Source organism: Notothenia rossii (assembly GCF_949606895.1).
Source record: "Notothenia rossii genome assembly, chromosome: 10".
Classification (NCBI taxonomy): Eukaryota; Metazoa; Chordata; class Actinopteri; order Perciformes; family Nototheniidae; genus Notothenia; species Notothenia rossii.
Genome location: NC_136908.1, coordinates 62,538,605 through 62,555,300, shown reverse-complemented (window position 1 = coordinate 62,555,300; position 16,696 = coordinate 62,538,605). Strand labels below are relative to the sequence as shown.

The window sequence follows — 16,696 nt, the reverse complement described above, 5'->3', positions numbered from 1 at the left end:
TAAACAATTATTTCCGAGGCACACGTTTATATGATCATTATAGTTATAAAAAAAATAAGAGAATAAATTAAAAACAGGTATGAAATACTATATGACATTAAAAAAAGAATACAGTTTAAAAGGGGAGTGATTAGTAAAATATCCATAAAGAAAAAGTAAACCTGTTTACAATTCTGTTTCATATGGCTGTTGAGAGATGTATCCATAGATCTCTTCATGTTGCTCTCAAAGTGCACCAGATTGATGCTTTGAACTTCAATATTTAAAAATCTTCCCAGGGGAGCATGCCCCCTGAGGTCCACACACCACCTATAAAAATAAGACTTTACTGGCACCGCCACTGAGCCTGACTATTTGTGTTGGGGGGGGTCCCGACTTTTTTTTTTCTCCAAAGGGGGGGCCTGACAGAAAAAGTTTGAGAACCACTGAGTTAACCCAAGCTTGTAATGTATTACTTTATAACCTCAGAGAATATTGAAGTTAATGCTTGTAAAGTCTCGACTTGCGTAAAGAAATGTCCCTGTGAGGGATTTAAAGAGTATGTCTTCTTCTACCTGTTAAAAAAGTTGATTGATTGATTACCTGTGTTGCAGGTGTCCTTCATCAGGCGGCAGCGGTCTTTAACGGACGAGGCGCTGCGACCGAGAGCCGAGCCGATCGTCGCCCAGTCGTTCCCGTGTTTTTCCCTCAGCCTGAACACAGGAAACAGAAACAGAGACTCAGGTAACGTTTGACAATATATGAATGTTTTTATGTTAAAATACGAGATGCAGAGGGTTCACTCACACTCTGAGCTTCTCGATCTCATCGGGAGTATACCTTAGGGAGAGAAACTCAAACGGTTTAATATTCAGCAGGAGTTATTGTTCAGTTTTAGGCATTTTCAGACCAGAATAACCAACTTGTTTTTTAGAAGAAGAATAATTATACTTTTTTATTTTTTATTATTTATGTTATGCGTTGACAAAAATAAGAATAAAAAGCCAATTTAGCACAAAACAGTGTTTGAGAAAAAATAAATAATATATTTGGGAGGAAAAATAATAATAAAAAGACAAAAAAAAAATGTATTCAGCAAAATTATCGACAGAGCCTCAATATGCTGCATATAAATGTGCGATGTCACTGTGTTCCGTAGTGATGTCACTGTGTTCCGTAGTGATGTCACTGTGTTCGTGATGTCATTGTGTTCCTTAGCGATGACACTGTGTACTGTAGAGATGTCACTGTGTTCCTTAGCGATGACACTGTGTTCGTAGTGATGTCACTGTGTTCCTTAGCGATGACACTGTGTTCCGTAGTGATGTCACTGTGTTCGTGATGTCATTGTGTTCCTTAGCGATGACACTGTGTACTGTAGAGATTTCACTGTGTTCCTTAGCGATGACACTGTGTTCCGTAGTGACGTCACTGTGTTCGTGATGTCATTGTGTTCCTTAGCGATGACACTGTGTACTGTAGAGATTTCACTGTGTTCCTTAGCGATGACACTGTGTTCCGTAGTGACGTCACTGTGTTCGTGATGTCATTGTGTTCCTTAGCGATGACACTGTGTACTGTAGAGATGTCATTGTGTTCCTTAGCAATGACACTGTGTACCGTAGAGATGTCACTGTGTTCCTTAGCGATGACACTGTGTTCCGTAGTGATGTCACTGTGTTCCGTAGATATGTCATGGGATGGGTGCCAAGCCCCGGTATTAAAGGGGTTTACACACACGCAGCTGCTACATGCAGTAGCACACACACGGACGGAGGAGATGGCGGAGAGAACGCGCTCCGAGGTGTGGTTAAACTTTAACCGTCTTGATGTGGACAATGCTTGTTACCAAAAGTGCTATAAGAGTTTAGCATGTAAGGGCGGTAACACGAGCAATTTGTCGAAACATTTAGCAAAAGTGCACCACATACCTCATTCACACCAACGCAACTCCGGTTCAAAATCCGTGCTAGAGCTTTTCAGGTTCAGAACCGGTTCTTCGGTTTAGCTCCGGCTCTTTTCACACCGCCCAGAGTCCGACTGGTGCTGCGTCATTGCGTCATCGTTTGCGTCATGACGTAACCGTTTGCGTGCCTGCTTCATAAAGCCAAACCGTGCGGAAACCCCTCACAGCTGACAACGACAACAACAACAATGGCCGATTGTGCTCCAGCTTCCTCTGTACCTCTTCTGAAGACCAGATTCCCAGCAGGTAGCTGGTCTCTTCAGTGGACCACTGCTGCTTGTTAAGTTTCTCCATCGTTGTGTACAAACTGGATAAAACGCCGGCTTTTTGTTGTTGTTCAGGAGTTGATCCTGCCCCTGCCCCTGCCCCTGCCCCCGCCCCCGCCTCGACGTAAGCGTGACGTATGCGGTGCTTTTGATCTGGCCGGACAATTTTTTGGTGCTCGAAATGAACCGGAGTCCGGAGCTAAGAGGCTGCTCCGCTGCGGTGTGAACAGGAAAACCCGGTGCTTTTCAAGCTCCAGCTCCGAACCGGCCCTGAAATACTGTTGGTGTGAATGAGGTAACATTCAGACGGAGGAATGCACCGGGTTGGACTGTCTTTCTAGTAGCTCTGTAGCCCCATCCACGAGTAACGTTTCCACGTCAGGTGTTATGTACGCTAGCAGCAACACACAGAGTTAACTCAATTATTCAAACATGGGTTAATTATTAGAGGTAAGAGTTATTTATTTTGTTAAAGTTTCAGCTATTCTGTTTACAGTTCTGTCATCACATTGTTTAATACGATTTGTTAAAACATTGTTGTTTCTTTTGATGTGAAATATTATTTATTTAATTTAAATAAAAAGCAATGTTAGTTTTGTTCACAATTTGTGAGTTAGTTAGTTTACCTTATTTTTTTCTCCAAAAGAACCGATAAAAGTACCGTTAAAAGACCGGATCGATAAGCGGTATCGATAAAAGTAGTAGTACCGTTAAAACCTTAACGATACCCATCCCTAGTGATGTCACTGTATTCCGTAGAGATGTCACTGTGTTCCGTAGTGATGTCACTTTGTACCATAGAGATGTCACTGTGTTGCTTAGTGATGTCACTGTGTTCCGTAGAGATGTCACTGTGTTCCTTAGTGATGTCACTGTGTTCCGTAGCGATGCCACATTTATTAATAAATACAAATAAGAAGGAAAAACTGTATATTTATGAGAAAAATAAGAAGAATACAAATTGAAGACATTTGAAAAAGAAAAGTAAAAATTCTAATATAAAAGACTATTCCCTAAAAAAGGATAACAAACCAAAAGTCAAAATATTTTTTTTTCAAAACTTTTAAAAGATTTCCCTTAATGCCAACACTTTGCACGAAGAAGATTTAATAATCAAACTCACTTCCCGACGTGGTTCCGGTTGTCGTACATGCGGAGAACTCGTCTGTAAATGGCGAACAGCGGCCGGTTTAACCCGAGCGCCACGGAGCGATAAAAGTCCTTCCTCTCCTCTTTGGACATCTCGAAGATTATCTCTGCAGGATCCTCGATGCCTCGCGCCTGAAACACACACACACACACACACACACACACACACACACACACACACACACACACACACACACACACACACACACACACACACACACACACACACACACACACACACACACACACACACACACACACACACACACACACACACACACACACACACACACACACACACACACACACAGGTTTTATTGTCATGCACAGAAGCTACAGAGTAGAAATGGTAATGACATGCTTCTGACCTGAGCTCCTCTAACAATGCAACATATATAATAAAAAATAGTATAATATTTACAACGTGGGAAATTCAGATTCAGAAAGTGTTAAACCGTACCTTCACGTATCGATCGATGTTGTTCATCAGGATGTCGATCTCCTCTTTCGCCCACATGCCCTGCTTCCACTTGTGACCTGAAGACAGGAAATATTAAAATAAAGACTTAACAAGGATTTATTTACTCGTTATAAAGGAATAACTTTATTATGCATGACCCAATTCTTGTTTAAATTAAGAATACAGTTTAATCAATCTACCAAATAAGAAATTACTATTAAACTAGCTACTGTGTTTGATGTGTGTGTGTGTGTGCGTGCGTGCGTGCGTGCGTGAGTGCGTGCGTGCGTGTGTGTGTGTGTGTTACCTTTGTTAGTCAGTGTGTCTTTGTCTTCCTTGGTAGTGAACCAGGCTTGGCTGACAGGAGACACTTCAGACTTCTGATCAGGACAAGGGCAGTCCTCTTCCTCCTCCTGCAGAATCTACACACACACCACAGACACACAGACACACACACACACACACACACACACACACACCAACACACACATATACATGTTTCTAAGCCTGTGTGAGGACCACGTGTTTCTACAGGGTTTGTGTGGACCACCACTTCCACTGAAGCTGGAATGGTGCAAACAACTAAAGTACCACTAGAAGGGGGAAGAGAGTAAGAATATCACTTCAGATTAGAAGTAAATCCAATGTTTTAATTTTTTTTGGGAAAATAGTTGTTTTTCCGCTGTTGCTAGGCTGTTGCTAGGCTGTTGCTAGGCTGTTGCTAGCCGGAAGTGTGTGTATGTTTCAAAACAGGCAATACAAGTCCAGCCTTTTGCAGCCAAAACTAAGCATCATAAAAACAATTAAATGGCACAATTGTATTAAATACAAATTATAATATTTAAAAGGAAATATTTGTATCATTGAACCTTGAATATTTGTAATTTCACAGACTCAAAGACAACAAATATTTATATGTAGATATTTTCACTTACTCAGGGTTATGTAACTTAAGGGTTGGGTACCGAAACCCGGTGCCATATACGACCGGTACTAACCGAACCGAATGGCAACGGATATTTCTGTGCCTGAGGTGTCGGGTTACACACAACAGAAGCATCACCGCCACACGTCACCTGCGTGCCATCGCCAATTCACAACATTACACTCGCTCTGATAGCTGCAGCTAGGGTACCGTTAGCCCGTATCTACAAACACGGTGAAAATGCCGAAAGCTAAACGGTCTAAAGTGTGGCTCTAATTCAGTCTAAAAGATTCAAACAGCGCGACATGCAGCAAATGTTTGAAAACAATTGCGTGTAAGGGGGGGAACACGTCCAATGTAAAGCAGAGGGATGCACCGTGTTCGACTGCTTGCGTGACCCAGTGCACATCATCCGGCAGGGTGAGCATCCCTGGCCACGGCGATTTGGAGACAATTATTTATTTTTATTTTTTACATGTTACTTGTTAGACGCTTTTATCCAGAGCGACTTACATACTCAATACTGTGGACAATCCCCACAGGAGCAATTAGAGGTGAAGTGTCTCAGGGACACAACGACATGCTGACTGCAGTGGGGTTTGAACCTACTCTCCAGCTACAACAAGGACCCCATTCACCTTGGCAAAGAAGGCCAATTTGACTAAACACAGGGCGGATTAATTACACAGGGCTGTGACCAAATGTGTGGTCAAGGGACTGCATCCTTTTTCCACTGTGGAATCTCCATGGTTCAGCTCCTCTCCTCCCACTCCTCTCTTCCGAGGTGGCGCCAGACTGCTGCTTTTTCATCAGAGGCCTGCGACATCCTTTTACACCTGAAACAGAAATCACAAATGTAAAAGAGGTCGTCCTCACTGTTGGAACAATTATTCAGTCCAGCAAATGTATTTATATTATTTATGGCTGATTGTGCTTTTGAGTGTATGTGCTTGGTGGCAGCTTCTCTAACAACCGTTATCTCTGTCCTCTGTAAGCATCAAAATACACATTTAAACAAAGCTTAAATATAAGTTAGGGCCTTGCTAAAGGGCAGGTCAAGCAGAAATAGACATCTTGACTTCTTAAATGTGTTTCTCTTGTGTCTATTGATATTATGGATATTGAATTTAATCCTGTTGTGAGTACATGAAATGTACCTGCTGTCTCAGCACTCTTTGGCTGCTGCGAGCGTCTCTTGGTGGAGGTCAGAAGGTCGACTTCTTCTACAAGGAGAGAAGAAATCACCTTAGCATTAGCTTTGATTCATCATGCTAACAGATATCAAAGTGTCCCAGCAATAAACTGAAGTGATGTTCATACCTTCTGAATGCTCCATTAGTTCAGCCCTCCTGTTGGACCGCTTTGCATTAGAGGGCCTTTGAGAGAAGAACAGGAAGAGAAATATAAAATATATATATATATAACATACTGTATATTAAATTATAACATTAACTGTTGGTAACTTTGTAACCTACTCAAGTCTGCTTTAACTTACTGAGAGATGGACGAACACTTTACCTCGAGATAAGCCCTGTGTTTCAGAGGTTAGCTTAGCAACTAGCATAGTCATTGAATGTAAAGTTAGCTAAACAACGTAATTCAATTGATTAATATACCAAACACTTTTCTTTAGACTAGCTTAAAACATGAACATTGCCTTACCTTCAATACAATTGGTTAATGATCTCCGGTTCTCTCCCGTTTTACATCTCGTCCTGTCGCTGCTGCATCCGCCTGTTCCGGCAGTAGAGTGTTCCAATGATGCGTTCAACGTCAATACGAGAGTACAATACTAAGATCTACATGGTCCGTTGTAAAACTTGAAATAATTCAAAAATGCCACACGAGGAGGAAGTCGCTCTTCATGAAAATCTTGACAGTATTTAGACATTTTAAAACGATGTTTAATCTTGAAATAATGACTCCAACGTGAGGGACTCCAGCAGTTTTGCAAGTTTAAATAATGTTCCTAATCCTATTCTCAGTGTGTAAACAGGGATAAATCCAAAATAAGAAAAGTCTCAGAGGAACATCTGCCCCTTTCACACCAAAAACCAGCTGCCAAAATTAACATTGGTTCTAGCTCCGTGCTGGTGCTAGAATGGTTCGCAATTGGTTCGTAACTTTGAACCTGTTTGCTTTTCCACTGACAAGAGCCCTGTAGGAGCTACGTCATGACGTCACCGTTTAAGCCGCTACGTATATTGTACATATCATCAACAATGGCAGCCTACTAGGAGCTGACGGAACCGTACTTAATGTTGCTCCTATACTTACGAAGCCAAATTGAATTGAAGAACCACCTATGCACTTTTATACACAAAGTTTATGGCTTATCACTGTTATCCAGAGTGACGTAGTAAACTTTTAGCCACAGTTTTAGCAGCATTGGCCGAAAATGGCAGTGGTACGCCGCTCGTGTCACAGCAGCGTTTTAGCGTACCGTTTACTCACGGGAGCAGCCACTGGAAGTAATAATTCACTCTCTGACTGTCAAACAAGCAACGTCCCCGGATCCATATTCCCAATAAATTCATATTATTGTTCAGTTTAAATGTAGGATTTGGAAACATAGTGCCGAAAAGGGTTTCTGGATAAAGATAGCCACCACAGTAGGTCTCTCTAATCAATAACACTGTTGCATCTACTGTTTTATACCGGCGTATTTTTCACTTTGATCTAACTTGGGTTTTTGCTTGATATCACAACATGTTTAGCCTAAGGATTGATAACAGCTGATAGCCAGTGTTAAATAACAACGGACTAACGGCTTGTGCCGCTGTTTAAGACTGTTACGCCTCGTTTCCACATACGTGTGTACACGGAGGCGCACCAACCGGAAGCCCATTGGCTTCCCGTCTGATGAAAAGACCAGGAGTGGCTGGATCAAGTTAGCTACCTAGCTAGTACCAAGCACGTTAGTTAGCATTACAGCCTTAGCCTTGTCATTTTTATTAGCCTTAACATGAAGTAACATTAAGTAACCCAAAATGTTAAACAGTAAGAGTAGTAGTCATATTTTGTGAACCCTTTGAAGAGTATTGTCACACCGGTGTGATCATTCTATAATACACTGTTTAAGCCCGGATGCCCCCGGTGGAGACATGCTAACGCTAACACTACATTAGCATCGGCAATCTTTTCTACTTCATGCTACACTGAACAAAAATATAAATGCAACACTTTTGTTTTTGCTCCCATTTTTCATGAGATGAACTCAAAGATCTAAAACATTTTCTATATACACAAAATAACCATTTCTCTCAAATATTGTTCACAAATCTGAAAAAACCTGTGATAGTGAGCACTTCTCCTTTGCTGAGATAATCCATCCCACCTCACAGGTGTGGCATATCAAGATGCTGATTAGACAGCATGATTATTGCACAGGTGTGCCTTAGGCTGGCCACAATAAAAGGCCACTCTGAAACGTGCAGCTTTGCTTTATTGGGGGGGTCTGGGGGGGTCCGAAAACCAGTCAGTTTTAACCCTAACCCTAACATGTCACCCATTGAGCATGTTTGGGATGCTCTGGATCGGTGTATACGACAGCGTGTTCCAGTTCCTGCCAATATCCAGCAACTTGGCACAGCCATTGGGGTTAGGAGTGGACCAACATTCCACAGGCTACAATCAACAACCTGATCAACTCTATGCCAAGGAGATGGGTGACATGATAGGGTTAGGGTTTAACCCTTGGGTTTTCGGACCCCCCCAGACCCCCCCAATAAAGCAAAACTGCTCGTTTCAGAGTGGCCTTTTATTGTGGCCAGCCTAAGGCACACCTGTGCAATAATCATGCTGTCTAATCAGCATCTTGATATGCCACACCTGTGAGGTGGGATGGATTATCTCGGCAAAGGAGAAGTGCTCACTATCACAGATTTTTTCAGATTTGTGAACAATATTTGAGAGAAATGGTTATTTTGTGTATATAGAAAATGTTTTAGATCTTTGAGTTCATCTCATGAAAAATGGGAGCAAAAACAAAAGTGTTGCATTTATATTTTTGTTCAGTGTATCTGCACAAATGGTTGACATTGAACATTAAAAAGATCAGGCAGTTCAGGGAGAATCAAAGGAAGGCAGGCAGCTTCGCATGACATTCTTCAGGACGTGTTTCATTGTGTTGATAGTGAGGGTAGTCAATCCCTTTTTTGGCAAGACAATAGTGACGGCCATCTTGGTGACATGTGTTGTTGTGAGGGTCTGCGAGACCGGAGATGTAGTTCATTGAGCGTTTCACACAAACAAATGTGTTACTTCACAGCTTTACGACACATTTACATTTTTTTGACTTGCCAAATTATCTTTTAAATTGACAAACATCATATGTGTAATTCGTGGCACAATTCAAACGGGATCGAAAGATAATCTTTCTCTCTCCATTGACTTCAATACATAATTTTTCCGAAATAAGGTCCCATGGAGCTCCCCCAGAAGGGGAGGGACTTCGCCTCTCTATTCAAAAACTCTAATATTGTTATATTGGGAGCAATCAGTGTCCAGGTTCCAAAAAAATGGTAATGAGGCAGAGCTCATTTGAACTCTTTTGTATAGGACTGCAACTAGAGCATTTTAAGTTATTTCAGCAAATTACTTACTCCAATCAATTGTTTAGAATTTACATCATTTTATTTAAATTTAAACTAATATAGAATTTTTTTTTTTTAAATGTACTTAGTTATATTCCAACTATGTAAGCAATTATATCAGTGTTTTTAGTATTAGTCATTTTTATTAGAGATGTCCCGATCCGATCACGTGATCGGGGATCGGAGCCGATCACGTAATTTTCAAAGGATCGGAATCGGGAGAAAAAAATCGGGGATCGGGATTTTTTTTTTTATATATAAAATATTTGTATTATTTTATTTATTGTTAAAAAACAAAAATGACCATGTTCACGTCTTAAAGTCATCCTGAGGCCTTAGTTTTGGTTTAAAATTACACAACATCATTTATGTGTTGCTTCTTTTGGGCTTGTTTTCATAGACCTGGTTATTTCTCTCAAATCTGGCAACAGAGTGGCCGCAGTGTCTAATAGTAGCAGTAAGCTAACGAGAGGCTACGTTCAGCTGGTGACTCGGGAGTCGGGACAGAGCAAATGTCAGGAGTTTGGAAGTATTATCAAATTGAAAGCGAAGGCAGTGTAACAGCCAGATGCAATGTTTGCAAGGCGGAGGTTCCGCGTTGTGGAAAGAACAGAGCTACGTTCAACACGACCAATCTAATACGCCACCTGAGAAACAAACATCAACAACAACACGACGAGTACACAGCGGCCCCTCAGGTAATGGCACTGAAACAACCGACACTTTCATAGACTTTTAAAAGGAAAGAGAAACTGCCCCAGAACAGTGAAAAGGCCAAAAGAATGACAGAATTACGTTGGATGACCAGCCGTTATCTGTTACCTTGTTTTTCTCTTAATGCATTGCATAAAGATCGGATCGGGAAAAATCGGTATCGGCAGATTGTCAAAATCAAATGATCGGAATCCGATCGGGAGCAAAAAATGGTGATCGGGACATCCCTGCAATGTGCTGCATGTCTCTAGTTTATAGTTTGTTACTCTGCAGCCTTACTGTCATGGTCTCACATGAATGAAATTAGCCAATCAGAAAGACAGTCTATGTCTATGAGGACAGTTTCCGACACACACATTCACACACTTTTCTGAGTTTTCTATGTCTATGAGGACAGTTTCTGAAATTCACACAGAGCGTTCAATTAAACCAAATAAGCTTAACCTAGAATTTTCAAGCATTATGCTTCTGGCCAAAAGGTCCTCACAAAAATAAATGTCCTCACAAGTAAGGTTGTATGTCAGGGGTTGGTCCACACAAGAACAAACCAAGAATAGCAAGACAAACACACACAAACACACACAAACACAAACATACACACAAACACACACACACACTAAGTTGAGAGTGAAGTGATGAACTTGAAAAGGTTTGGTTCATTTAGGATGTAGAAGAAGTTGGTCACCTGAATGTGATCGACTTCTTCATCAGAGAGATCAGCGTCTGCTGTTGCCGTCATCGTCACCTCGAAGCCTTCATCGCTCTCTGACACTGAAGAAGAGGAAGATGTTACAGATACCAGGTAAAACAGTACTTAAAGAGTCCTCTCCTGCTGATGTTCAGGTGTATATCAGTATGTAGTGTCTCTACTTTAAAGAGTCCTCTCCTGCTGATGTTCAGGTGTATATCAGTATGTAGTGTCTCTACTTTAAAGAGTCCTCTCCTGCTGATGTTCAGGTGTATATCAGTATGTAGTGTCTCTACTTTAAAGAGTCCTCTCCTGCTGATGTTCAGGTGTATATCAGTATGTAGTGTCTCTACTTTAAAGAGTCCTCTCCTTCTGATGTTCAGGTGTATATCAGTATGTAGTGTCTCTACTTTAAAGAGTCCTCTCCTGCTGAAGTTCAGGTGTATATCAGTATGTAGTGTCTCTACTTTAAAGAGTCCTCTCCTGCTGATGTTCAGGTGTATATCAGTATGTAGTGTCTCTACTTTAAAGAGTCCTCTCCTTCTGATGTTCAGGTGTATATCAGTATGTAGTGTCTCTACTTTAAAGAGTCCTCTCCTGCTGATGTTCAGGTGTATATCAGTATGTAGTGTCTCTACTTTAAAGAGTCCTCTCCTGCTGATGTTCAGGTGTATATCAGTATGTAGTGTCTCTACTTTAAAGAGTTCTCTCCTGCTGATGTTCAGGTGTATATCAGTATGTAGTGTCTCTACTTTAAAGAGTCCTCTCCTGCTGATGTTCAGGTGTATATCAGTATGTAGTGTCTCTACTTTAAAGAGTCCTCTCCTGCTGATGTTCAGGTGTATATCAGTATGTAGTGTCTCTACTTTAAAGTAGGGGTGCACCGAATGGGAAATTCTTGGCCGAAACCGATACCGAAAATAGGAAACAGTTGGCCGAAAACCGAATGCCGAAAGGCCGAAAATGATTAATAGAAATATATATATATATAATGTATACATTTTTTACCAATGTTGTTCTGCTACCTGATTATGGAAAAATAAATGATTATGGCAAAACTTAACTTAAATAATAATCACAATTATGGGTCCATAAAACATTTATTCAGCACTTTTGAATGCATACAGTACATTCATTCCAAGTCAAGTGCATTTTCTTTTCTCTGTAGGATAACTACAGAGTGCATTCAGAACAAAGCCAAGGTGCTTTAAAACTGCATAAACATCTAGGCCAGGAGGCCTACAACAAACTAGTGTAAATAAAGACTGTAACAGCCAGGCCTTCAACAACAACAAATGCACCTATGAGTGCATGCATACAAATGTGCAAACTGGATAAATCCACATGAATGTAACTTTTTACAAATGAAATTACAATTCAATTTCAAGAATCTGTAAATAAGGCTGTCTGTCCTCATAAGCAAAGTAGTAAACATTGTATAAAGATACATAAAGTGAAAACTGGATACAAAATCCACAATCAATTACAAATTAAATTACAATTTCAAGAATCTGCAAATAAGGTGGTCTGTCCTCATGAGCAATGTAAACAACATAGTATCATTGAGATACCGAAAGTACAATATATTGAACACTGTGCTGCTGTCATTTCCCCCTAATGATAACCTGAGATGGTGAATTATAACTCACAATGAAAATGGTTCAGGAAAGTGGGTATAGAGTAGACATGTAGAACTAGATAAGCTTATGATAAGCCAGCCTTGTCTACTTATTAAGGAAAAGTGGGAGGTTCTTTTTAATGAACAGTAGCTTCTCTGCTTTATCAGCCATAAGTCTGTTCCTCTTCTCATCAAGCACATGAGAGGCAGCGCTGAACAGTCTCTCGCTGTCAGTGCTTGTGATTTGATCTTACTCCGCATATTTGTCCGGGTGTTTTGATTTCAAGTGGTGGAGTAATCCCGAAGTGGTGAAAGTCTTTGCAGTTACACCCCCTCGAGAAATGTCAGCTGAACACGTTTTACAAATCGCAATCCGCGCCTCTTTCTCTGATATTTTTAAATATCTCCAAGCGGCAGACATGTTGGCTGTGAGCCAGCCGCGAGCATGGTCGCGCGCCGTGCTTGTTGTCGCCGCGTTTTGATTACGTCATCACAACAACACTTTAGCTTACCAACGTAACCCTGTTCTCTGACATTCGGTGATATTTTTTCGGTGCTAGAACCCTTTCGGCCGAAAGCCGAAAGGGCCTTTTTAACCATTTTCGGTCGATAATTTTCGGCGGCCGAATATTCGGTGCATCCCTACTTTAAAGAGTTCTCTCCTGCTGATGTTCAGGTGTATCAGTATGTAGTGTCTCTACTTTAAAGAGTCCTCTCCTGCTGATGTTCAGGTGTATATCAGTATGTAGTGTCTCTACTTTAAAGAGTCCTCTCCTGCTGATGTTCAGGTGTATATCAGTATGTAGTGTCTCTACTTTAAAGATTCCTCTCCTGCTGATGTTCAGGTGTATATCAGTATGTAGTGTCTCTACTTTAAAGAGTCCTCTCCTGCTGATGTTCAGGTGTATATCAGTATGTAGTGTCTCTACTTTAAAGAGTCCTCTCCTGCTGATGTTCAGGTGTATATCAGTATGTAGTGTCTCTACTGGGACATGTCTTCATGCTTTAATGTTCAAAAAGCTCTTTATTGTTCTCTGTGCTGCAGCACCATTATTCCCCCTCTGTCTGAAACCAGAGCCCAGTTTGCTCTGATTGGTTAGCTGGCCGGCTCTGTTATGATTGGTCAACAATTTAGAGATTAGCTTAGGTTAGGGTTAGGGTTAGGGGTTAGGCCCCTTAGCCTATCACGTACAATGTGTTGGAGCGCTAGCCAATAGGAGCGTCAAATGATGTCACTATGTTCCGGAACTTTGGATTTCAGCCCTTTTTCAGACCACTGACACAAACCTAGAGAACACACTACAGGAGAGGGAATAAGGCCTCTTTAAATGAACATCTTACACACTGTGTTTGTGAGATAATGTATAAAGTGTTTTTCTCACTGGGTAAAGTGACCACTGAGAATTCAGCAGCGTCCAAGTCGTCCTGTTCTTCTGAAGAGAGACACATCTTCTTCTGAAGGGGCTCCGAGTCCTCGTCTAAACACACACACACACACACACACACACACACACACACACACACACACACACACACACACACACACACACACACACACACACACACACACACACACACACACACACACACACACACACACACACACACACACATTAAATCTTCTGTACTATCAACAATTGTGAATTACAACGTACAGAGTGTACGTGTGTGTGTGTGTGTGTGTGTGTGTGTGTGTGTGTGTGTGTGTGTGTGTGTGTGTGTGTGTGTGTGTGTGTGTGTGTGTGAGTGTGTGTGTGTGTGTGTGTGTGTGTGTGTGTGTGTGCCCACCATCGTGAGGACAGTGCAGGGTGTCTCTGTCCTGGCTGAGTGTGACTGACTTGGCGGTTTCTATCGCTGCAGCTTCCTCCTCCTCTTCCTCGGCTGCTGAGCTCATCCTACACCTGAGAGGAAGGAACATGAAATATATAAAACACAGAGTCATGATAACAGGAAGGGAAGCTCGAGGCTACCGTAGTTCAGGTTTTTAATGTGACGTTAAAAAAAGCAGAAGTCGCAAAAGACAAATATTTTAAATATACCTGAACCAGGGTTTCCGTTAGGATGTTTTCTTGCCGGCCAAGTGTCCGGAAATAATTTATTTTACCGGACAAATTTGAAACTTACCGGTCATGTTTCAATAATAATAAGAAGAATTGTGTCGCAGAGTTTCCGTTAGCAGGTAATTACCGGACTATGACCGGATATGCTGATGTTCGTAACAGATCGAAAAGTTCAATAAATGATTCCACAAACAAAAAACAACATAATTATTACATTCAAAGAAACTACTTCTAGTAGATGAAGTACATTATTCAAAAGTTCACATTAACTTTGGATAATAACACGGGGGAAACGGATTCTCTCTCTCTCTCTCTATCTCTCTGACAGCCCGTGGGCAAACAGTGGGCGGGGCTTCAGGTGATTATGCAGCAGCTGATCTGATCCCTCTCTCTCGTCCGGTTACACTTCACTCGCGTCTATGTCCATATCGATCAGATCCAGCTCTCCTGATCGGCCTTTATAGAGAGCACCGATCAAACTATTTAGAGTGAATATCGGCCGTTAATGACCGGCGGCCGATCGATCGGAGCATCCCTAATTATTACCGCACATTTTGACCGGCAGGTTTTTAATTGACCGGTTTTTAATAAATGTTACCAGCTAAAAAACTGTAATTACCGGGCCAGGCTAACGGAAACCCTGATCTGAACTTCTGCATTTCAGGGTCAATATATTCTTTATATCATGGAATACAACAGGGAGGCGTGTGGCGTAGTGGTCTAGTGCGTTGGCATTGGGATCAGGAGGTCACAGGTTCAAACCCCACTGCAGTCAGCATGTCGTTGTGTCCCTGAGACACTTCACCCTATTCCCTTGTTAAAGCCTTTATTTACATGCTGTAATTCGATGTAATGTGTTATTTATTGTGGCGATAAGATTTTATGTTCTGAGTTAAGCCTAGTAGAAGGTAATGGAAAACAGCTTTAAACTGTATTAAAAGTATTTCAATGTGAGTCCAAGGGAACAACGTACATATGGGACCCTTAAAAAGAATAGTAAAGGTCTTCATTACAGAAAAACAAAAACAATATGAAGTTAACTTGTTTGTTTGTCCTCTCGATTGAATTCATCCCAAACTCATATTTTAATTGATTGCACATCTGCTCAATAACTAAACTCCTGCACCAGTATTTGTGACATTTTACTTTTTTATAAATTAGCATTTGTTTACTCGGGTGACAAATAAAGCAGAAGTTATTTCAGTTAAACAATATGTATAAATATGTGTGCTCGCTATCGCCCTCTACTGTTTTCCAGCTGAATCTGACTGCGAACCAGCAGCATTAACAGGACCGTAGATTTCAGTCATTATTTAGCAAAAATGTGTCATATTTTTGGACAATATGTACGCCGAATTTTAGACTGGACTGTTTATAAAAAGGCTGTATTTAGGGTTTAAGTAAATAATGTATGTTTTGTTAGGAAATCTGCTAAATTGATGTAGAATGTGTCACTTTTTAAAGGGAGTTCGGTGTAAGCTCCCATGCATCTACGTTTTCCACACACACACACACACACACACACACACACACACACACACACACACACACACACACACACACACACACACACACACACACACACACACACACACACACACACACACACACACACACACACACTATCTGTGATGCTAACTTTTAGCAGAAATGTGTGATTTTTTTTGGACAGTATGTACACCGAACTGTATGCTGGATGTATTTTAAATATAATACCTCATTTTTTAATAAATAACACATGTGTTTTAAAGAAATCTGCAAAAACTATGTTAAATGTGTGACTTTTTTTAATGGAGTCTGGTGTAGGCTTCAATGCATCCCTGTTTTAAACACGGGGGTTTAACGCAGCGAACAATGAACTTTGCGTGATTAAAATCATTGTTAATGCACACAATGATTCTAGATGTAATGCATGTATTCAGCTTTGAAGACAGACACAGTATCGTGCTATCTGTGATGCTAACTGTTAGCATCCATCCACCAAGCTTCTAATGAAAGGCTCTCCGGCGCCATGTTGCTGCACAATGTGAAGCAGTGGCGTGTTGTAGTTTTCTCGGTGTTTTGGGGGATTTATTCTGCTTTTTCTGTAGCTTTATTCTCTCTCCGCGCTCCCACCGGCTCCCAGTACCAAACAGAAAGGGATTTTTTGCTTTTGAGTCGTTACTTACTTCCTGTTTTTGGTCCGGGGACTCGCAGAGACCAGGATGAAGCGAAGTGCCAGGATGAAGACGGAGAGGAGCGGGTTGCCAGGTTTGGAGATTATCCGTAAAACTAAA

General features: G+C 41.2%; 1 protein-coding gene across 2 annotated transcripts in view; it reads right to left on the bottom strand.

The window, feature by feature from the left end:
• Positions 1–16,696, bottom strand: part of dmtf1 (cyclin D binding myb-like transcription factor 1) — a 30,400-nt gene extending 13,704 nt beyond the window's left edge. For both annotated transcript variants that reach the window (XM_079655035.1, XM_079655034.1), the window contains exons 1-9: positions 16,589–16,696; positions 14,149–14,261; positions 13,743–13,838; positions 10,740–10,825; positions 4,128–4,242; positions 3,821–3,897; positions 3,335–3,492; positions 787–819; positions 583–692 (exon numbers count right to left, since the gene is read on the bottom strand). In XM_079655035.1, the coding sequence (XP_079511161.1) occupies positions 583–692; positions 787–819; positions 3,335–3,492; positions 3,821–3,897; positions 4,128–4,242; positions 10,740–10,825; positions 13,743–13,838; positions 14,149–14,254 (781 nt within the window). In that variant the 5' untranslated portion in view covers positions 14,255–14,261; positions 16,589–16,696. The remainder of the gene's footprint in view (positions 1–582; positions 693–786; positions 820–3,334; positions 3,493–3,820; positions 3,898–4,127; positions 4,243–10,739; positions 10,826–13,742; positions 13,839–14,148; positions 14,262–16,588) is intronic.